The sequence below is a fragment of the Venturia canescens genome, chromosome 8, assembly GCF_019457755.1.
Source record: "Venturia canescens isolate UGA chromosome 8, ASM1945775v1, whole genome shotgun sequence".
NCBI classification, from domain to species: Eukaryota; Metazoa; Arthropoda; class Insecta; order Hymenoptera; family Ichneumonidae; genus Venturia; species Venturia canescens.
Window position 1 is genome coordinate 20,465,500 of NC_057428.1, and position 20,780 is coordinate 20,486,279.

At 44.1% G+C, this 20,780-nt stretch overlaps 1 protein-coding gene and 1 long non-coding RNA gene across 3 annotated transcripts; one reads left to right on the forward strand and one right to left on the reverse strand.

The window, feature by feature from the left end:
- Window positions 1-12,691: 12,691 nt before the first annotated feature.
- LOC122414462 (uncharacterized) lies at window positions 12,692-17,976 on the forward strand. 2 transcript variants are annotated; one of them, XR_006261765.1, is made up of 2 exons: window positions 12,692-12,792; window positions 16,030-17,976. It is a non-coding gene; the product is annotated as an uncharacterized lncRNA (long non-coding RNA). The 2 variants fall into 2 exon arrangements; XR_006261764.1 differs by lacking the exon at window positions 12,692-12,792 and adding an exon at window positions 13,625-15,944.
- A 365-nt stretch (window positions 17,977-18,341) lies between these two features.
- Cib2 (Calcium and integrin binding family member 2) lies at window positions 18,342-20,753 on the reverse strand. Its single transcript, XM_043425741.1, has 4 exons — window positions 20,285-20,753; window positions 20,088-20,208; window positions 19,560-19,722; window positions 18,342-18,827 (listed from the first exon to the last, which is right to left on the reverse strand). Exons 1-4 carry the CDS (start codon window positions 20,368-20,370, stop codon window positions 18,610-18,612), a joined length of 588 nt encoding a protein of 195 aa, XP_043281676.1. The 5' UTR covers window positions 20,371-20,753; the 3' UTR covers window positions 18,342-18,609.
- Window positions 20,754-20,780: the final 27 nt, after the last annotated feature.

A 20,780-nucleotide genomic window follows, 5' to 3' on the forward strand; every position in this document is an offset into this window, starting at 1 on the left:
AGTGATTTTCACGTAAATTTTGACTATTTCATTTGAACTTTGTGCCCCGGAACGACTTTTTCGCGAACTGAAGCGCCTACATGAGCGATCTCAGATTTAATAGTTCTTTGAGAAGCTTGACGCGTGTGCGCATCCCCCAGGATCATAACTTTCGAAAATATTGCGGCCCTAAATGCCTTAATTTCGCCCTCATATTTCCTCACATTTATGCATAAATTCTTGAGCGCGTGAATAAATAGATAAAGCTCATAAAGCGAGCTCTCCTTTAGGCTCGATCGGTACTTCGAGCCCCTCTCTCTCCCCCTACCCTTAATTTCAGTTACTAGCCGCCGTAGGGCCTCGGGCCCGTCGCGAGACGCCGTCGTCTCGCTTTACCTCGCTTCTGGATCCTTCTTTTTCTCTCTCCCTCTCTCTTATTCGCGATCTCCATGGCTCCACGCCTCCCCCCCCCCCCCGACCCGCCCCACCGAGTCTCTCGCGGTACGAGAAGAACGGTCGAGGCTGTTCGACCGGACGCACAGGGACGAAGCCAGATTACCTGAGAGCCCACGAGAGGAGGCTGCGAGAGAACTCGTCAGCTAAACACACACACACACACACACACACAAATATAGATATTCACCATGGGTTTGCGTATGCGTTCGCTTATGTACAGGGGGTCGCAAAAATTTGACAGAACAGAAAAATCCACTTTCCTTTCCAACGGATATTCAATGCTGCTTCAATCTTCAGGCCATTTCGATACGAAAAAGCCCATCCGAAGCCTTCGAACTGTTACCGAGTCGGGTTTTATTCTGAAATGGTGACTCATGAAGATTCAGGTAATCCTCAACGGTTTCGTTTCTACGGAAAATCACTCGCTATGAAAGGCTGTGTTCGAATAATTCTGAATCCTTTTTCGAGGACTCGATACGAAAATTTTCATTGACAGGGACGAAGGAGCAACCGCATTGGACGACTTTCTCATCAAAACGGCTCTTCGGACACCCGATATAGGAAAAAAGACGAGGATTATACACGAAGTGATGTAGCGGTGAGGACGAGATATAAAGGTGAAAAAAGAAAAAAACACAAAATAGCGTAGGAAAAGGGACCCGCTGAGAAAAGAAGTAACAAAAAACGGTCGCATTCCAGTCGGCTGCAAGGGCAGGGGGAGGGGGTAAGAGCTAACGTAACGATTCTTAATTCTTTTGGGGTTACCCTACCTCGAAATAGTGTAAAAGTCGTTTTCCTTCCCCCCCTAATAACCTCATATTTTGAGAGGTATTTGCAACGTCGATCATTCAAACAGTTCGAAGATTGCTCAATCTGGAACATTCGACGGTAGCGGTTCAGCAATATTGTGTAAAAAAAAAAATAGGATATTCGTGGTGTAAAGGAAAGCTGAAAATATCAGTCGATTTTGACTAGTTCATAACCTACCTCAATTTGGAAGCCACAGAATTGATGACGCTTTTTCAAATTGCATTTTCTCTACATTATTCGTGAATTTTCTTAGTCGTAAAATTATACACACGAGGGATCGTATATTCGACTCACCGGTTCCTTACGCTTCTTGTTTTCTTGGCTCCCTCCTTCGCTTGACCATTGTGCGCTCCCCACACACACACACACGCACACACAATCTCGCTTTCCTCGTTTCTTTAGGTTTCTCCTCGGTCAAGCCTCCTATTTTACCCTCCTCTTGTCCTCTTCGTTTTCCCAACGTGTGTGCGCGTTACGCGGCGGGTTTTTAGGCGTGTGCGTGCGAGCAGGAGCGCGAGGGGAGAGAACCGAAAACGAATTCGCTTTGCCGAAAAAGAATTTCTCGCCGATTCTCCGAGGCATGACCACAAAAAAACTCGTGTTCTCTCCTGTATACAGTGAGATTCAAAACTAGTGAAATAAAATCATTCTATTATAGTGTGCTTCGAACCTAACCTAACTTGGAGCGATTACGAACGACCGAACCCGCCACTTCGCAGCGCATTCTAGCGACTGCCGAGTCAAACTCGTTGCGTCAGAAACAGTCCGTCGATCGAATTATTATTGGTCGAAAAAAATTGGTCGTTGTTTTGACTCCTTCTGGACGTGACTGTAGAATCTGTGTGCATAAAGTTGAGCTCGGTACTGCATTTTCGATATAATTTTCCAGCATGCTTGAAAGGCGAGACGAATTTTGGTATCGCGCACTCCCCTCTTGAGCATATTTATATATTTCGTCGGGGAATGTGAAATTATTATGATTTTTTCCTTTAAATAAAGCCGTGTGCGAGTGTTTCATACTACGAAATAAAAAGTCCCCTCTCTCCGATACGTGATCGTTGGGTGAATGAAAATTTCGCATGCGTATCAGGAACCGCGTTTAGAACGAAGCGGGAACCCTACGCCATAATAATATACCCGTACGAAGCCATCGGATCGTTTGGCAAACCACGGGAACGCACACGGAACTGCCGAAGGTCAGACCTCCCTGAGTGAGACAGAAAGACAGAGAACCAGCGAATGGGAAAGAAAAAGTCGAGAAATACACGATCGGGAGGGGACCTCGTGGTTTCGCGTCGTCGACGACCGCGAGTCGTGTGACTCGTGTGACTCACTCTAATCCTTACGAGCATGAAAAACGATATTTTTGAAAATTCCTCGATACCTGCGAAACCGTTGGCTCGCTTCTTCGTATTAAAGAGCATTTTTCAACGTTAGAAAAGAAGCGGCGCGAAGGGGGGGAGGCGGATCGCCAAGTCGATCGACATCGAGTCGCGAGTGTTATTGTTCTTAGAATTTCGACCTTTGCAAAGGTCATATGAGAGTCGATACGAGCTTTTAATCGTTCGGAGCTGAAGTAACTGAAATTTGAGGATTTACTCGCAGCTCGTCTCGGCAAGTTGCTAAAGTTTTGTAATCGCCTATATTTTTTTTGGATTGTTGTCGAATTATGTGGCTTTCGCGAGTAACGGACACTTTTTCGCTCAAAATGACGCTCGTTCGTCGTGCTTTCGGTAAAGGTCGAGACGGTTTACGAAAATGGAACAAAATTGTCGTTTTCGGTTCGAAAAATATTTTACGTTCAACCGCCGTTTTCTTTTCTCACTTTGGATCGAGCGAATCTGTCATGAATCCAGGAAGCAAACTGTACGAGGATTCTTTATTTCCCTTGTCAAATGTTTCTCGTTAATTTGAAAGTTTACCGAATGAATGAGCATGCCACTATATTTTTAGAGGCCCACTAATTTTATTGTAGCCAAATCCGAATTCATCACGTGATGCATCGCAACCTTGAAGCAATGTCTCCTCGCCCTTCGACTTCCGGCGGACGTGCATCGTCCTTGGGTCGTCGTTTCCTCGATCTTTTCACACTCACCTTTTCCATCATTTTTCACAACGATATTTTTCTGCCTTTCATCTCGTAAAAAAAATGGTCAAATTCGTTGTTTACCTTAAGTCCAATTTTTTTTTGGCACCCGAGCCACAAATCGATTATTGATTCGTCGACCGTAATTGTCAGACTGCTGCAAGAGAGGCTCGGAATTGCAAGATATTGACGACACTTGAACAAATTCGAAGGGAAGTTCTCAAACGAGAAAAAATTACGTCCCCGGAGAAATCTTTGCGAAGGCAAAAGGGCGGCGTTTCGGCGGTTGGAATCTCGTCTTCGTAATGCGAACGTATAAAGAGCGAGGAAGAAGGAATAAGGAACGGGAGAGAGTGAGAGGGAGGAAGAGATACGGCAAAAAAAGAAAAGGGACAGAAAAATAGGGAGAATGGAAGAAAGAAAGAACGCACCGGATTTTTCGGGACCGTTGCCAAGCGGGGACCATAGAAATCGGTTCGCACCTGCCCGGGTCTCTCTCGCGCCGCTGTTTTTAAAAGAACCTTTTTCTTCTTCTCTCGTTCTCATTCGTCTGCTTCTCCTTCCTCTGCTCTGCCCCTCCTCCTTCTTCATTCCAGTGTCCGCAGCGCCCCGCTCTTCGAACTACAGTTTATGGATGTCTCGCCCCCTTCGAGGCCGCAATCCCGCCATCCCGCGGTCTCGCACACCGAGGGGCAGATTTCGACGGTTAGGGTGCCGACGAAAACGAGCTTTCCACTCCGTGTCATTCTTTCAGACCTTTTTTTTCATTTTCTTTCTTACCTGCCTTCCCAACTTTTATAACTTTAATTACTTTCGCAATAGTTATAGCGCCAATTATTATTTCTTATTGTCCAAATGCTCAGAAACCACGACACAATGACAGAGATGATTTTTATCGTTACGAAAATTCACCTCGAACCATTTTTTCACACAAATCCCACTAAGAAAACCATTTAATCTTGAAGAAAGCCGAATTTCTTCGATTTATTTTCTCGTCGAGTGTAAAAGTTCGACAATGGATAACCTCAAAAATTTCAATCGACCGCGAATCTCGAACGCCATTGGAATTCACTTTCTAAGTTTCTATGATTTCCGTTTGAGCTCGATGCCCGAACGGTCGTTTGCGAATGCACAAGTGAATTTCGATGCTCGGAATTTTAACTTCGGTGCGATAAGTTGAGTGAAAAAACGAAAATTCGGGGAGACTAAAAAACTGCAAGGTAAGCCGATACACAAAGATTCATGATATTCGAGGGGAATTCACGCTCGGATTTACTACACCAGCGCCAACAATGTAGAGGAAGGGGAAAGAGCAGGTCTGTACTAGCAGTCAGGTGGGATATTTGGAAGCCCTACAGCTCAGTTCCACGGAGGCCGAAAGCCGGTGCACGGACGGACCACATCAATAGCCCGAGAAATCCTTTTTTTCTTCTCTTCGCCCACTTCGTTTTTTTTTCTCTAGTACATTTTTTCTCTCGCATTCCAAACACGGGCCTACGGCGGGTTCAAATTAATGAGAACTTCGCCGTTGAATTCGCGTCGGTTTAAGTTTTCCTCGAAATGGAAAAACGATCGATGGCGTTAACCATATCAGGGAGGAAAACAATCGTCATTTTTTTTCTCCTAACCTCTCGAATCATTCTCTCTGTTGCAATTGGGAAGGCACGATTAACGAGCAAGTAATTGCGGTCGGAAGATCGACGACGAAAAAACGACGATTGCACGTTACGAAATTCATCGGTCACGATTTTTTGTGCTTCGGCATTTGGCCGCGAGAGCGTCGTTTTTTTTTTTTTTTTTTATTCTTTTCTCCTCTCTAAGAGGCATTGAAACGTTATGCCTGTGGCTTCGTTTGAAAAGGTGGAAAATTTATGATCATACCTCCAAGATTTTCGAACCAGTTAGACAAATCCATCTCCATTCGTATCGCGGTCAGCGGTCGCTCCGTGATATAAGTGCGTGGGGGGGGGGGGGGGGGGGGGGCAATCTAAAAACAAGTCTTCTCTTTCCCAAACGAACTCGTAACGATCCCCGAATTGTTGGGGAGCTTCGCGCCTCTAAAACCACCGAAAAAAATTCATTTTCGTTTTTCATCCGGATGTGTCGGTGTCTGTTAATGAAAAATTCTTTTTTTCCATGCATCCAAATCTCGCCGCTAATCTGCAGGATGAATAAAATCATCCGACACTTTTATCCCACAGCTCGCCGACTTCCATTAACGATTCTCTTCTTCTCGACTCGCCTCGAGATAAGTAAATAAAAAAGTTCTTTTACGGAACGAAATTCTCCCTCAATTTTTATTTCCATTGGAACGTTTTTTTTCTTCTTTTTATCAACTTTTTCATGCAAATTTTTTTCCTTCGATTTTACGACCGAAAAGATAAGACTGAGAATTTCCCCTGAATCTTTATCATTTATTATTTTCCATAAATATCAAGATTTTTACAAAATGTCGAGGAAAAAACGAATCTTGAAAAGCCTGCGAACTATTTGGACAAATTTCGATTTATTTTTCCCGCTGAATATCCTCGTATGAAGAATTTCGATTCCGAGCGAATTCGAGTGCGCTCGTGCACGCAAATCGCACGTTTGACGAGTATCGGACGGTGCGCGTCGAATGGCCTGCCCCGCAAATTCCGTCCGTCGGGAGACTCGGCCACGGAGTTTTTGTGGAGCGGGCCAAAATCCCAATGGAAGTTCAATAAAACGGCGCTCACGACTCCGCCAAAAAAGCGAGCTGCCCCATTTTTTTTTTCCAAGTATCACCGAAATCTTATTTTCCAGAATCAACGACACGAGAAAAAAAACCAGATTTTCAATTCCCTCGAAAAAAATGTAGAAAATCAACGGACGAAAAAAAACGTCGCGAAAAATAACGAAGCTCGTTAAAAAGAATAATCCCGAGAGACGAAGCGCGATCGAGCTGGAAAGTCTCGTGGAGAAGAAAAGAGAAGGAGACGGTGAAGGAATACGAAAGATGGCGGCGAGCTCGATCAGTGGAGAATTCGATGTGCCCGGGGCAGCAAGAGAGGCAGCGGGAGGAGAAGGATCGCGTTTGTGCCGATTCGAGCGGTATTGAAGTCTCCACGCGACTAGATAAGTAACGAGTATCTCCGTATAGTATTCGCCACCATTATAGTGAGGGGCTCTACGAACGAGTTGGGTTCAACGTGCTCGAAATAAAAAGAGTAGGAGAATTGAGAGAGAAAAGAAGCGTCATCTTCAAAGAAATCGATTTATATGGAAGTTGAGATGAAAAAAAAGGAGAAAAAACGAATGTTCTTGTGAGCAGAGGTACGTTGAGATCGTGGGTCGAGGTTCTCCGATTAGCGACTGCGTGTTATACACGCGAGTTATATTTATGAAGAATATCAACGTTCGAGGTCGGAAGATCGATGACGTTCGATGACGCTCAGAGAGTACGAAGCGTTATGAGTAAAAATAAAGAGGGGGGAGGAGGCGAGATCGTAAGCGTCGTGTTTGCTGGCGTTGTGGGAGTCGGAAATGAAAATTTTTTTGGAAAATCGAGTTTGTTAGTGTTGGGAGGCCATTTATTTGGTAACGTCTCGAAAAATTTGTGCGAAATTATCTTTTGGTGGAATTCGCCCTCCGCTCGGGCTCTTCGAATTGTAAAAAAACGGTGGCGAATGAGGAGACAAAAATAGAGAGTCGACTCGTGTTAAGACGGAACGTTTTTAAGGGTGCTTTTTCCATTGGGGAGCATTCGCAATGTTCACGGTGGAGCAAACGAAAGGAAAAATGTGGTACGTTTGCGCACGAGATGCTGTCGGGTGTAATAATTCGTGATGTTGGAGATCGTGGCTCGATCGTTTCCCAGAGTTCTCGGCGACGTCTCGGAGCCATGCTTCTTTGCCGGGGGAATAATTCCCGAGGCAAAGAGAGGCCCGCGATGATGTCATCGGCGGTCGGATCTCTTGAGGCCAGCAGCGAGCGAGCACCTACGCTATTTCGCTCGTTCATGCATCGTTTCTCGAGAGAGTCTCCTCGCCGCTTCGACTGTGGAGACGCGGGCGGCGATACAGGGTGTCCGGGAGGGCGGGAATTTCCTTCGGAGTTCTGGGGGTCGCTGGGTCGAGTAATTCCGAAGAGAAAAGTCCTCAGCGGTTTTCCTCTCGGACGCACGGTTTGCGAGATGTCGAATAAGAAGCGCCGGCCAATGCGGCGCGCTCGTGAGAGCGAGTGGGCGTGGCGAGCGTCGCGCCGGATTGGTCGGCTGACGAATCATCTCGTATCTCAGGAACGGCGCGTCGGAGGGAAAAACTCGAGGGGACTTTTCTCCCCGGAATCCTTTCAGCTACTTGCTCCCTTAATTTCAAATCGGGATTTCGAAAACTCTGGCTTCGAGGGCAAAAAACCTAGGGAACGGACTCCAGGACTTTTCCAATTTACAAACCGTTTGAGGGTCGCATCAAATTTCTCGTTTCCAGGCCGTGCCTCCGGCAGGCCAGTGACCTTCGCTCGCCTATTCGCAGTCTCGCGTGTGCGAATCCACGCAAATGTAAGAGCACCCGCGAAAGCAACGATTCAACATCGAACCTGATGAACTTGATAGCGCAGTATTGGAATGTGAGCAAAAATAATCCATCAGCATAGTAATAAAACTTGATATTAAACAATACACATGAGAGCGTCCTCGCAGTCCTATAAGTTTGTTTATAAAACGAACAGCATACAGATCAAGAAAGAGGGCGACACACGAGGCCCGTTGTCGTAGAGTTAGAGTCACTTTTTCGACCACTGCAACGTTCAGTTAAGGTAACTCCTGTACTGCATGCTAGTCAAATGAGTGCTAAACTTTCAGACCAAGTTTAATGTACCGATTAAATGTATTGTTAGTGGATTTGTATTGCAGCATATCTAATTAAGATGTGAAAATATTAAAAACGCTAGTTTTGCAAAAGCATCGGCTGATAAATGCAAATTTCCACGCTGACACATTTTCGCTGGTATTTTTCAAAGAATTATCTGCGTTTTTTCATCGATTCTATTGCACCAAGTCTCATTTTGTTCCTCAACCGGTCTTCTACGAATTCACCACGTAGATTTTCCTTTAAGCTCATTCCTTCAGAAATTAAGTATGAAAAAGTTGAACAATTAGATGCAACAGTGAAACGATCAAGTTAAAAAAACAACTACATGGTGGATTCATAGAGGACCAGTTAACGAACAAAGTGAGGCTTGTTGCAATAAAATCGATGAAAAAACGAAGATAATTCTTTAAAAAATACCAGTGAATATGTGTCAGCGTGGAAATTTGCATTTATCAGTTGATGCTTTTGCAAAACTAGCGTTTTTAATATTTTTACATCTTAATAAGATATGCTGGAATACAAATCCACTAACAATACATTTAATCGGTACGTTAAACTTGGTCTAAAAACGTTTTCAAAATTTAGCACTCATTTGACTAGCACGCAGTACAGGAGTTACCTTAAGGAGTTTCGGTACAGAAGTCTAAATATTAAGAAATTAATATTAAAAATATAAATAAATCTATTTAACTTAATAATTTATAATTTTTTATTATAAGTAAAATTATTATTTCCTTAATAGTTTATATAATTTATTAATTATGGAATTATAAATATTAAGAAATTGATCAAATTTGGTGATAATGATCTTCAACATCAAGTGCGAAGAGACAATTTTTTTCAAAATTTTCTTCCGCTTAGTTATCGAGTAATTCCGCATTAAGGCAGATTTCTCATGCCCGGAATGTATGCCTATGAAAACGCTATGCTTATACACGTGAACTTTAGTGATTCAATTACTCGATAACTGTGCAGAAGAAAAATCTTAAAAAATGAGTACTCTCAAATTTGGCACTAAAGAAGAATGTGTTCACTAATTTTATAAAATTTTGAACTATTTGAAATGTTTTATGTTTTAGCATGGTTTAGCACGGCAACATTGTATCGCCTGTGTCGGGCCTCCTTAAGACGATGGATCAGTGGGTAATCACAACCGTGAGTACGAGAGAGATAGCTGCAAATTTTGTAAAAGGAAATTTTTCCACATCGTTCGTCTGTTCGAAAAAATAAAAATGTCATCGGATTTTTACGATGACATTATTATTATTTTAATCGGACGAACGATGTCAGAGAGTTTCAATTTCAAAAATTCGAGGCGTGATTGCCGACTGATCCATCATCTTAATCGAGAGATCTCTCAGAGTCTAGTTCATTGAATAAAATAAATAATTGCTCTGGTTAAACATCGTGCCATTTATTTCGAAAGGTGCTTCCATAATCCAGCACGCAGCGAGCGACTCGTCGCTAAATTTCCGTCGATTGGGCACACCGAAACCGGTCAACTTCATCGAAACGTCGTAATAAAACAAATTCAATAAAAAACCAATAAGAAAGAAGAAAATAATACAGCGACGTGTGTATACTCGTGGACGTACAGCTGCTCACACGTGAACGTAAGCGCTGCTTCGTTCCTAAAGTTCCCTCGTGGATTTTCGCTATAACGCGATGCTCCTGCTCTCCTGGGATGATATTCGCGAGACTATAGCCGCGTTACCGGTTATGCAGATGGAGAGAGGAGAGGCTGCTCCGCCCCCCTCCCCGGCGCGGCCTCCCTTCGGATCTACTTGTATTTTACTGATACAGTGTTCACGTATATTTATACTTATCCTCGTGTACGTACGTATAATATATACAAGCCTGTTTGAAAGACCTCCCCGCGCGAGGGGGAACGAGCTCGAGATCGTAGAAGTTTTCTCTCGCCGGTTTAACAGACGGCTCTGTGCGCTGCTTTACTTTTGCGATAATCCTCGCGCGATAAATATCTTTCCGGGGCCTTCGAATCTCTCGGATTCTCATCGATTTTCCTCATCCCTTATCCGTTTACCGAAAAATTATTAAAATTCGTCGCTTTTTACGCCTCGCGTTGGTTTCGACGCAACGGGGGAGTTGGGCCGATGGAAAAGTTGCGAGAAAAAACGAGCCTTTTCTCAAGAATTTCATTAGTTTTGGCGCTCGGGCCGATTAGCCTGAATTTTTCGAGGCGAAATTGAAGAAAAAAAAAAAGTAAGAAAGAAAGAAAAAAAATATGTACTTTTGGAATGTTTTTTTGGGTACGAGCGAAGAGTTTAGTGGGAACGCGCCTCGTTAGGCAAACATGCGAGGAACTTCGAACAAGAGGATCCAAACGAACTTCTCGGTTTTCTTCGTTCTCGCGTTGTCAGAGAGAATGAATGCCCTTGGAAGATAGATTCGCTCGGTGCGGGTTTTCGTACGAGAGAAACGCGGTATGGACCACGGGAGAGACCTTAAGATCGAGTGGAACAAACGCGAAAGGAGGTTACGAGCATGTGGAAGGCAAGCGTAGTATTTCTCTGGCGAGATATAATAAAGTACGCAAGGAAATCTGCGAGGGATCGCGCACGAGATGAAAAAAAACTTTGGTGCTTTGACTCAATGCTGTTTCTTCGCATTGTTGCATCGTGCCGCATGAAAATGAGTCTGTATGCAAATCGTTAAACGCGCACCGCGCGGACCGGCCGGAGCTCCCGCGTTATTCGAGAAACGCGATAATAACACCATTTGTACGAAAGAAACGTCGAAAAATTCTTCAAACTCATTTATTTCGAGTCTCACTACACTTCGGGATGACACAACGAAAATATTGCGGCGTCCAGTCCGCTTAATTTGCACATGTCAATTTTTCGAGAGCCTCCGTTCGCTTCTCGCTGGGATCACTCACTTTTAACGACCGCGTACGTCGACCGAGGCAACGAAATAGTCACTTTTCTTTTTACCGTTCGTTGCAGCGTGAATTTACAAAAAAAAACACCGACTTTTCGAGTCGGGACGATCATTACGGTTTATTTCGATTCTCTTCGAAGATCGATCGTCGTATCATTCCTTCAATCGTATCTCCCCTCGCTCAAAACCTCTGAAACACTCTTCACTGGCTATCAGCTGAGAAAAATCTTTCAAAAAGGACTTTTCATTGCGAAGACACAAAAGGAAAGAGAAACAACAACGACGCTGTCTCAATGGTGCCAAGCTGGAGCCCCATTGCGGATAGACATCGTCGGTCGTCGTAATTAATTGACTCGACTATTTTTCCACACCTTTTTGTGTTCGCTCGACCAATTTTCTGCTCGAAGCGTCATCAATTACGAAGCTTGTGAACGGAACAACATTAATTACACGAAAAAAGTTGAAATCGTTTTCACTTTATCCGTCGGAAGTAATCATCAAGAGTAGTTGAGTAGTCCACGAAATTCATTTATTCGGAGTCCGTATCGAGTACTGACCAAGTCAGCGTTTTCACATTCGACACAAGTTTCACTGAAGATTGGATGTCAAAAAAATTCTTGATTTTCAAGTGTATCGCGAAAAAACAGTTCATTCGACGAAAATGCGTTGTCATTTCGGGAGAGAAGGTTGATTTTTGAGGTTAGTTTGAGTTTCAACCTTGCCCGAGGGGTTCTTCGCTAGAATTTCTTCGGGGGGATGCCGCGCGAGAGCTTCGTTTGCGTTTTTCGTCTTTTTCTCTCGGCCATTGTGATTGCAGTAAAACATAATATGTTCTCGAAGAATATTTTTCGTGGTTCATATCTCGATGGGACGAGAGAGGCTGCGAGGAGGAAAATAAAAGAAATGCGCGTGTATATGCGCAGCTGAAAAGCTCGAAGGAGGGTCTTGAGGAGGTAGAGAATGACGTACGCTAAAAACTTTGTGTTGTGCGCTCTCACGTCAAGATCATATTCCCACAGAGAAACCATAAGCAATCTTTTTCCTCGCCTCTTGCTCTCACTCTTTCTCTCCTTCTGTCTCTTGCTTTTGTTCACCCTCGATGCGGTGCCTCGTATTCTTAGCTTCCTCGAGCAACGCACTGTGTCTTTGGCTACGACGCCATCGAGTAAATAAATTGTGTATGTGTCCGCTCTTTTTTCTGCTCTTCTTGGATATTGCTCGATCGCTGTAATAAATATGCCTCGATGGCTTTTGCAAAACCTCGAATAATTCGCAACGATCGAGGCTTCGCCCGAGATTAAATTCGAACGTAAGCGATCAGTAGAGCGAATAGCAGTAAATTGAGCTCGGGCAAGTTATTTTTTTCGAGAAGCTCCCAACGAATTGAGGTTAGGAAATTCACTCGAACGATTGCCTGCATCGAGTCACTTACTTTCCGTCCCACATACAATTCTCCCATATTTTCACTCTTAAACCTTCATTTTTTCACCATGAATCTCCGAATACCGGTGCTCGGGCCCAAGTATACGTGATGCCAGAAAGAAAATCGTTGCATATTCGACGCGCTGTATCTTCGAGTCGACGATACTGCCCTCTCTTGCCATTAAGACGTACAGTTGTCCCTCCCGTTCTAATTGCCCAGGGAGCTCTGTGCACAGTTGGATTCTCCAAGATTTTGTGGATTATCTCAGTCAGCTGAATCGAACAGGGATTCGTTAATAAATAAAGGTCGGGAAATAAGTCGACATTTCATACCATAATGATAAAAGGAGTGTGAAAGTGGTGAAAGAATCGTGTTGGATAGAAAATGTTGAAATTAGTGAGAGATCGTACTGTATAAAAGCTGTTGTGAGGCGTCCAAGTTTCCACGGTCGTGTGGGACACGGGTACATACGAACGCGTGTATGGAGGGCGTTAAAAATGGTTGCTCGTTCGGTTCTCGGCTTCGGCGCGTTTCACGTCCAAGAGATTTCTACTCGAGCAGAGGAAAAGAGAGAGAGAGAGAGAAGGAGGGAAGAGAAAAGATGTCCGAGAGATAGCGAAGAATATTCGAGCGCACCCCAATGATGCCTGGGCCCCCGCCATTAGGCCCAACGGCGGTTGGGCAAGTCTGAGCGTCCGCGCGTGAGCACTCTCGCGTTGGGTCCAGCACGTCGAGAGATCGCTTTGCCGGGCTTCGAGTAAGAGTGAGGAGGCGGGGGATGTAGAAGAGCGGCCGGTCAAGCCGCATTCCGTTGGCCAACCGACTCCTCTCTCGGAACCCTTCCTCCCTCTTGTGAACAACTCGACGGTAGACTCGCTCGCCGTATACTCTCCTCTGTCTCCGTCATGTTACTTTTTTTCCTTTTCTCTCTTGCTCCGAGCATATTCTCCTCTTAACATCCTCCTCGTTCGCCTTTTTTTTCTTCTTTTTCTCCTTCTTCGTCTCGTCATTCTTCGTATCTTTACCTGGCCCCAATTGACCACTGGACCACACGATACCACGTTGCCACCGGGGTCCGCGTTATTTCGATTCTCTTCAGTCTTCAGTCCAGAAAGAGAGAGAGAGAGAGAGAGAGAGAGAGAGAGAGAGAGAGAGAGAGGGAGGAGGAGAAAGAAAAGAGACAAGTTGTTCGAGCAGTGTGGACGAGAATCGAAATAATCTTCGAAGCCTTCTATCTTTATCCGCCTCCCCGCGTCGATCGACCGGGCGCGAGCGAGCAATACGAGCTGCGTCCTTGATGACGAAACACGCCTCCCAGACCCGAATATTTCGTGCAACAATGACTTTTCCATGTGAAACTTTCGCCGCTGTAACCGATAGGAAGTGTGTGCGTCGCGATAAGTCCCATTCCCCCGTGGAAGCCTCTTTCGAAACTACTTTTTTGAGCTTCCTCTACGTTTTCGACGGACTCGACACGACCGACAACCTCTCGCCCACGGTATTACCTCGGGTTTATTTATTCCCGTGCTTTTTTGACGTTTCCCTCGAAAGTTGAGAGGCGTCAATCATTCTGGAAGAGCTTCAACTCCGCGTTGGTGAACAAACAATTTCTTCGACGCGAGTGTGACACGCACTCGAGGTCTCCTGGCCCATCCTCGGAAACACACACTCGGAATCAGTCATCTCTCTGCAAATTTAATGTTTTCTCTTCATTCTTTGTTTCTTCCGCAAAGTCCTCCACGCTCATCGAGCCCCGCGTCTCCGTAAAATACTCCTGAATACACAGCCATCCGTCTCCTCTCCCAGCGCCAAAGGATTCTTTCAGAGTGTGTAAATCTAGCTGCGAGCATGCACGATTGAACGAACCACGAAAAATACTCTTATCTCACGCAAAAGGTGCCGGGCGAACGGGCGCTCCGGGGGAAGAATAAAGAAAAGAACGCGAGGAGCCCGCGGCCTTCGTTCCGCTACAGGAGAAACTGCTCTCTGCGATGTTCGATGCACACGTGTGCTTTGGAGACCCGCTTTTCTGCCTCCGGACGCACCACCTCCGTAAGTAACTCCCTCGATTATCCGAACAACTCTGAAAGAGGCGTCAATTGTTTAGTGAATGAGCTTCGCGCTGTGCAATTCTAGAGAGAAAAGTCCTCGGTGATTTTCCTCTCGGATGCACCGTTCCGAAGATATCGAATGACGAGCTTCGGCGAATCCGATTGGCCGGTAGTCGGCAGAAAGTTCCGATCAACGCTCGTCCCTTGGGGAGCGATTGAGTCGTTCAATTCCGAAGAGAAAAGTCCTCAACGACTTTCTTCTGGGACGCACAGTTTGCGGGATATTGAATAAACAGTGTTGGCCAATGCGGCGAGCTCGTTGGAGCAAATGGGCGTGGCGGAGGCCGAACCGGATTGGCTGCTTCGCGAATTACCTCGTAACTCGTGAAGGGTGGGTCGGAGAGGAAAATGGAAAAGGAGTTTCTCGTTCGGAATCACGTAATTTAGGAACTGGAACAATTTCAAAAGTGAATTTCGCAAATTCTGGATCGAAGAATTTGTAAAGATTTAAAAAAAAGTCATCGGAGCCATCGAAGGTGCTTTGCGGGTATTCTCAAGGCCTCGCAAACTTCTATCATCGCTCGGGATCGAATTGTTTGAAACTGTGCTTAAATTGGCAATACTATGAGCACAGTAATTTTGTGTGCATTAACTCTACAATGTAAGGGAGCGAGTGTGCGGTCAAATACACCGCAGGATCATTGGAAACTCAAATAATGGTAGGAATTACCGCGCGCTGCAATTTCCACCGTGATAAATGAGCCGGAATTGTGCAACGGAGTTTCGAGTATCGAAAAATGTTGGGGTTCATTATCGCCCCGTGTGCGCAGAAAAATTTATAAATTCACGAACGAGCCTTTCGAGTTCTGCTAGAATTTGAAGTTCCGAATTTCTGAGGCTCCTTAAAATTGAAGCGTTCGATAATAATTCGAAGATTTTTTTGTTGCAGGAAATGTTATCTCGTTTTTTCACACTTGGAATGTGATGAAAAAAATGGAGATTGAAGTTGGTCGATTAGAGGAGCCTCGGAGGTACATAAAGGGGTCCAATTTCTCACAAATATATCCGTGGCTATCTCGCGTCGTCGTGGAAGCTTCGGGATCTTTTCTTCCTCCCTCATTCTCCTTTGTTTCTCGCATCTCTCGGGCAGGCAAAGTTCTTAACGACGAGTCGGAGTTGTGGCCTCCACGAGAGCAGGAACCCTCTCATCTCTTCGCCCACGCTCGAGCGTTAAACCTCGCTTGAAAATCCGTCCTCCTACTTCTTCGAATGTTGCTCGTTCAGCATCTCTCCGAGACAGCATCCACCCTCTCGACATGACTCTTTATTTTCTCTCCACCTCCTCTCGTCGTTCGAGCGGAGCGTCGTATAAATACTCATTTCATCGTTCTCACCGTGCTCCTTATGTGCATACTCTTTTCACGTGCCTTTTATTTTCACATGGCTTTGTTTGAAAACGTTATTGACTTGCATGCGGCTCGATTATTTCAGATTCGATGAGGACCGTTCGCAGGAATTTCCATTCGATGAGCTTCGATTACTTCGACAACGACGTTCCTTGGAGTTTCGCACCATGCCGAGTCTCTGCGAGGTGTTATATTTTCACTAGCCAACTTGAGGAAGCTCTAAAAGACGACAAAATTCTCATTGGAGTCGTTGCATTTATTGAGGCTCCGTATAAAAGTGCGACGTTCGTTTGGGGAGGCTTGGAAAAGGCTCACGAGTATTCTTGGCCGTTTGACCGAACGTCGCGAGGCCCTTTGGTCAGGCATCGGAGTCTCGGCATCCTGGAAGCTTCGAGAATGAGCCAGAGAAGTAGAAAGAAGTTGGGCCAGGAGGAGAAAAAAAACGAGGAGGAAGAAGAAGGAGAAGAAGAAACGGAGGAGTGACGAAACGGTTGGAAAGAGGAGCCACGCTCGCCACAGGGGTCAGCCAAAGCGACCGGGCGAACAAGCCAACCCGGAGGAGAGAAACATCGAGAAAGAAAGATCGAAAGAGAGGGAGAAAAAGATAAAAGGAAGAAAGAGAGAGCGAGTCGATGGTAAGAGAGCAAGCCCACACGATATAGAAGTGGCGTTGGGGTGGGCGGTCAAGGGGCCTGAGGGGGCCTCTTAAACCGGCAAGAGAAGTGACCGGATGGCCTTGGTCCGAAGAAGAGGGCCCCAGCTACAGCGACTCTCGCGGATAGTTACCGGGGGACCGACTATAACTGCTCTCCTCCTTTTTCTTCTTCTTCTTCTTCTTCGTCTTCTCCCCCATCCACACATTTTCTCTTTTCCTCCATCTTTCTTTCCTTCACCTTCGCCTCCGACTCGCTCGTTTCTCTCCCCCTCCTTCCCCCATCGCATCCTATCTCCAATTTCGACCACTTTTTAACTTCACCGCGTGTACTCTGTAATGCAGCGTATATACGAGAGGTATCATATCTTCCAAGACAACGACTCCGACTGCCTCGACGCTTCTACTCCATCATCATTTTTTTCCAAACTTTATTAAACCTCTTCGCTTTTGTTACTTTCATACCTTATTTCTCTTCAAGTTTTCTCAATATTTATTCGAACGATCGATTTCGTCGAGTTTCTCCGTCGCAGGCTCATCTAACGCTCGATTTTTGCGAGCCAAAAAACATGGTTCTGAAAAATAAATAAATTGGTCGTTAGACACGAATTTTTTGGTGTCGCTCTCATTTTGTACACATTTTTTTTTTGCGAAAATATGAGGAATTTCGTTGTGGAGAACGATTCGTCGAGTGCGAGGAGCGAAATTTCCAAATGGCGCTTTCTTGTAAGCCTATTTCAGATTACGTTATGTTCATGTCGAGTCGGCTCGTCCCGAAACATTGTTCTTCTTCTTTATGAGCATTCTCCTGTTACTATACATCCATTAATATACAAAACAGAGGAATAAAGTTTAGCCTTGTATTCCAGGCTCACACTGGCGTGTTTGAAACACGGAAGAAGATCATCCTGGGGGTCCTGGGATCGTCACGATTCTATCGTTTGTGTACACGATTCGGTTCACCGCGAGAGTTCAGGAATCCCAAACAACGAGGGAAAAGCCGATCTGCTGAGCGACCTCATGTTCGCCAAACATCAACCCTCTTTTGAATTTACGCCGAGCATCGTATTATTAAGTTATTGCAACGAAATGGAGTCCCTGCAGTGGAACTCAAAACACCCATCGAATCGGTCAAAACTTTGAATCGTTGAGCATTCCTTTACGGCAGGATTCTGCGATATCGTACGATTATTTCTTTCAAATACCGAGTGATGAAGTTTTACGCTGTCAGTCGTCAGGCGAATTTTCTGACTCGAAGCCCCGAAGCTCAAACATTGAAAAAAAGTGACACGGAGTTTCGAAACTCATTTACGTCGAGTCTGACGTGTATCTGGAGTACATTATACACCCGTGCACAAAAATATATACGTATATATGAGAGCGAGATATTATTTATGTAAATCATCTCGTTCCCTTATTCCAATTTAGCCAAGCACGAACGATAAATTAGCGTCTCTTACGAGAGACTCGTGCTCCATGCACTCGTTCAGTGAAAACGATATGCATGGGACGTTCCACGTGATACGAAACTTGCATCGATTCCCATATCCGTTATAACGTTGGTACTAAACGTCCCTTTCGTCACTTCGATTCCAGCGGACGTGGCTCAGTTGAATTTCTCTTGGAAGAAGCTAGAATAAAAAGTTCGTTAAATTGTTGAATTAATTTAGCGAATGTTACGATGAAAAAACGAGTTGGCTCACCGCTCGAGGGGTAATTTAGTCGATTTTACTTGAAACGGTTGATACACGCGACAATGAAGTTGGAAGGAGCGGGAAAACCAGTCGATCGGGTCGAGGAACTCAGAGATCGTGTACAATTTTTTATCCTCCAAGTTTTGTCATGTTTATTCATATTTATACTGTACTTAAAACCTTTAACCATTTGAACGCATGAATTTATGAAGGAAAATTTTACCTATAAGTGTAGCTAATTGCACAGCTTCGAACAATGTTTCATTTTTTATTAATTAGATAGTTATTCACCGAATGAAATACCTTAGATTTCATTTATTTATATTCGAATGTGAAACGTTGATAAGAAATCCGAAGCCCTGGTGACGACGTGCTCGAACTCGAGATAGGATAATGCACCGTCCCCATCGATGTCACTCTCTTCCAGAACTTTTCGACAGATCGTTCCTATCTCCTCGCTCGTCAGACCAGACTGAACCAACTGACGACACGTTCTCTCCAGATCTGCAGTCCCAATTACACCGTCCTCGTCGAAATCTAATTTTAGAATATTTCGCAATTAGTTCTCGTGGCTATTTTTATAAGCGATTGAAAAGTTATTCGATTTTCTTTTTGTGCAGTTTTCGAATTTCGTTTTTTATCATTTTGCAACAAATTCAATGGGAAATTCAATGAGTCACGAGACTCGGAACTTTCGTTCACAAAAGGGTGAATCATAAAACAATCGATCTCAGCTATTCCACTCGCAAGTCTAAACTTTTAACGGATTGTTGTAATCTTCTTATTGATGAAATTGAGGTCGGTGAATAATTTACGAATATTAACTTCGTTGCTCTCAAATAATAAAAAATGAAGAAATGTAAGTGAGAAAATGGTTTTCATAAAAAATAGAATGAAATATATTGTGCTACTTTGTAACTTGGTCATAAAGATTTGATTTGAATGAAAGAAGTCTCGTTAAAAAAAGTGACTCAACGATTTAGAAATAATAGTGAGTCCGTTAGTCACTGTTTCTTGTTCTCCATATAAATTCAAGGTAATCGGCAATCGCAAATTATCCGAAGTACTTATAAGACAAAGTGATACAGTTGGACATACGGTTTTGTGTCATTATCGTCATTTGCGAGTTAGAAAGTTCGACTCCCACGCACTTGCGATAAATAATCAGGGGATCTGTGAACTCGCCTTATAAATTCAACGATCGTTCCTATCCGCGCTCGCATATGTCCTTAAACGAAATGTATGTTAATTGGCTGTCTTTAAACTCACCGTAAATTCTGAATGCATAGAAGACCTTTAGATCCCTCGGTGCGTGCTCGGAAAATACAGACATCATCTCAAGAAACTCCTCGAAACAAATGCCCTCCGCGCTGCTGCTGTTCGCTTCCGAATTTGTAAATACCTCCGAAATACGTTCTCTGAATGGATTCTCCTAAAAATTCAATCAAATATTCACCTTTTTATTTGTGTTTCATTTATTTTTATTTTTAAAACTACTCGAAATTTTAAGGCTTAAATCTGGAATACGATAAAGTGCGAATATTTTATCGTTCTATGATACCAAAAAAATTATTCGAATCCACGAGTCACCAAAAATAGAAACGAACACAAAACTTTTTAGTTCTAAAGATTTTTCACGATTCTGATGAATTTTCCGATGCGTTTTCCATAATTTTTTGCAGCGATATATTTTCAGGGATTTGAAACTAATTTGTTGAACGGTTTTTGGAATGTTCGTTGATCGAAAACTACACTTTCGTTGATTCGAGTCTGATGGAACATAAAAACTAGAAAAACCTTGAGTTCTGGTATCCGGGCTAAATAAGACGAGGGTAATCGCAGATTCGCAGCTTCCTGGGGAGTCATGCTTCGTGGCACCATACCCGGATCCCCCATCTCTCGGAAACGTTTGAAGATTCTGAAACGAGGATAACAAAGCGTTTAATAAAATTTGAGGGATTTTGACATTGCAATAGCTCGGTTAGCAAAATTACCTCAGAATTTCTTTGCGCGTGAAAAAAGTGCAATCCTGATAATCGTTCAACTGTTCTTCAGAAAAAATCGCCACTTTATTGCCCATTTACGTTTTTTCAGCTGACTCAAATTTTTTATTGAATTTCCTTCTTCTTCTTGCTTCTTCGGATCACCGACCAAACGTGAGGGAGCGTTTGAATCCGTTTGACGGAACGTCAAACGCGTTCCCGCGAATACTGAATTTTTCTGAACGATAAACACGAGCTAACCAGCTCCATGTTCGATACGAAATAGTTTCTAATAACCGTGGGGTGCGCCCGGGCGCTCCCATTTCCACGTACGTTCGTTGTCAGATTTCTTCCTGACGAATTTTAATGTGACGATTGCAGGCGATCTCCGACAGACCATTATTTACTTGACTTTAACAGATGGAACCGTTCTTCGTGGGAAATGATTTGTAAATTGAAAGTAGTATCGATTCATTTTTCTCGCAGTCATTCAATCCACAAGACCATT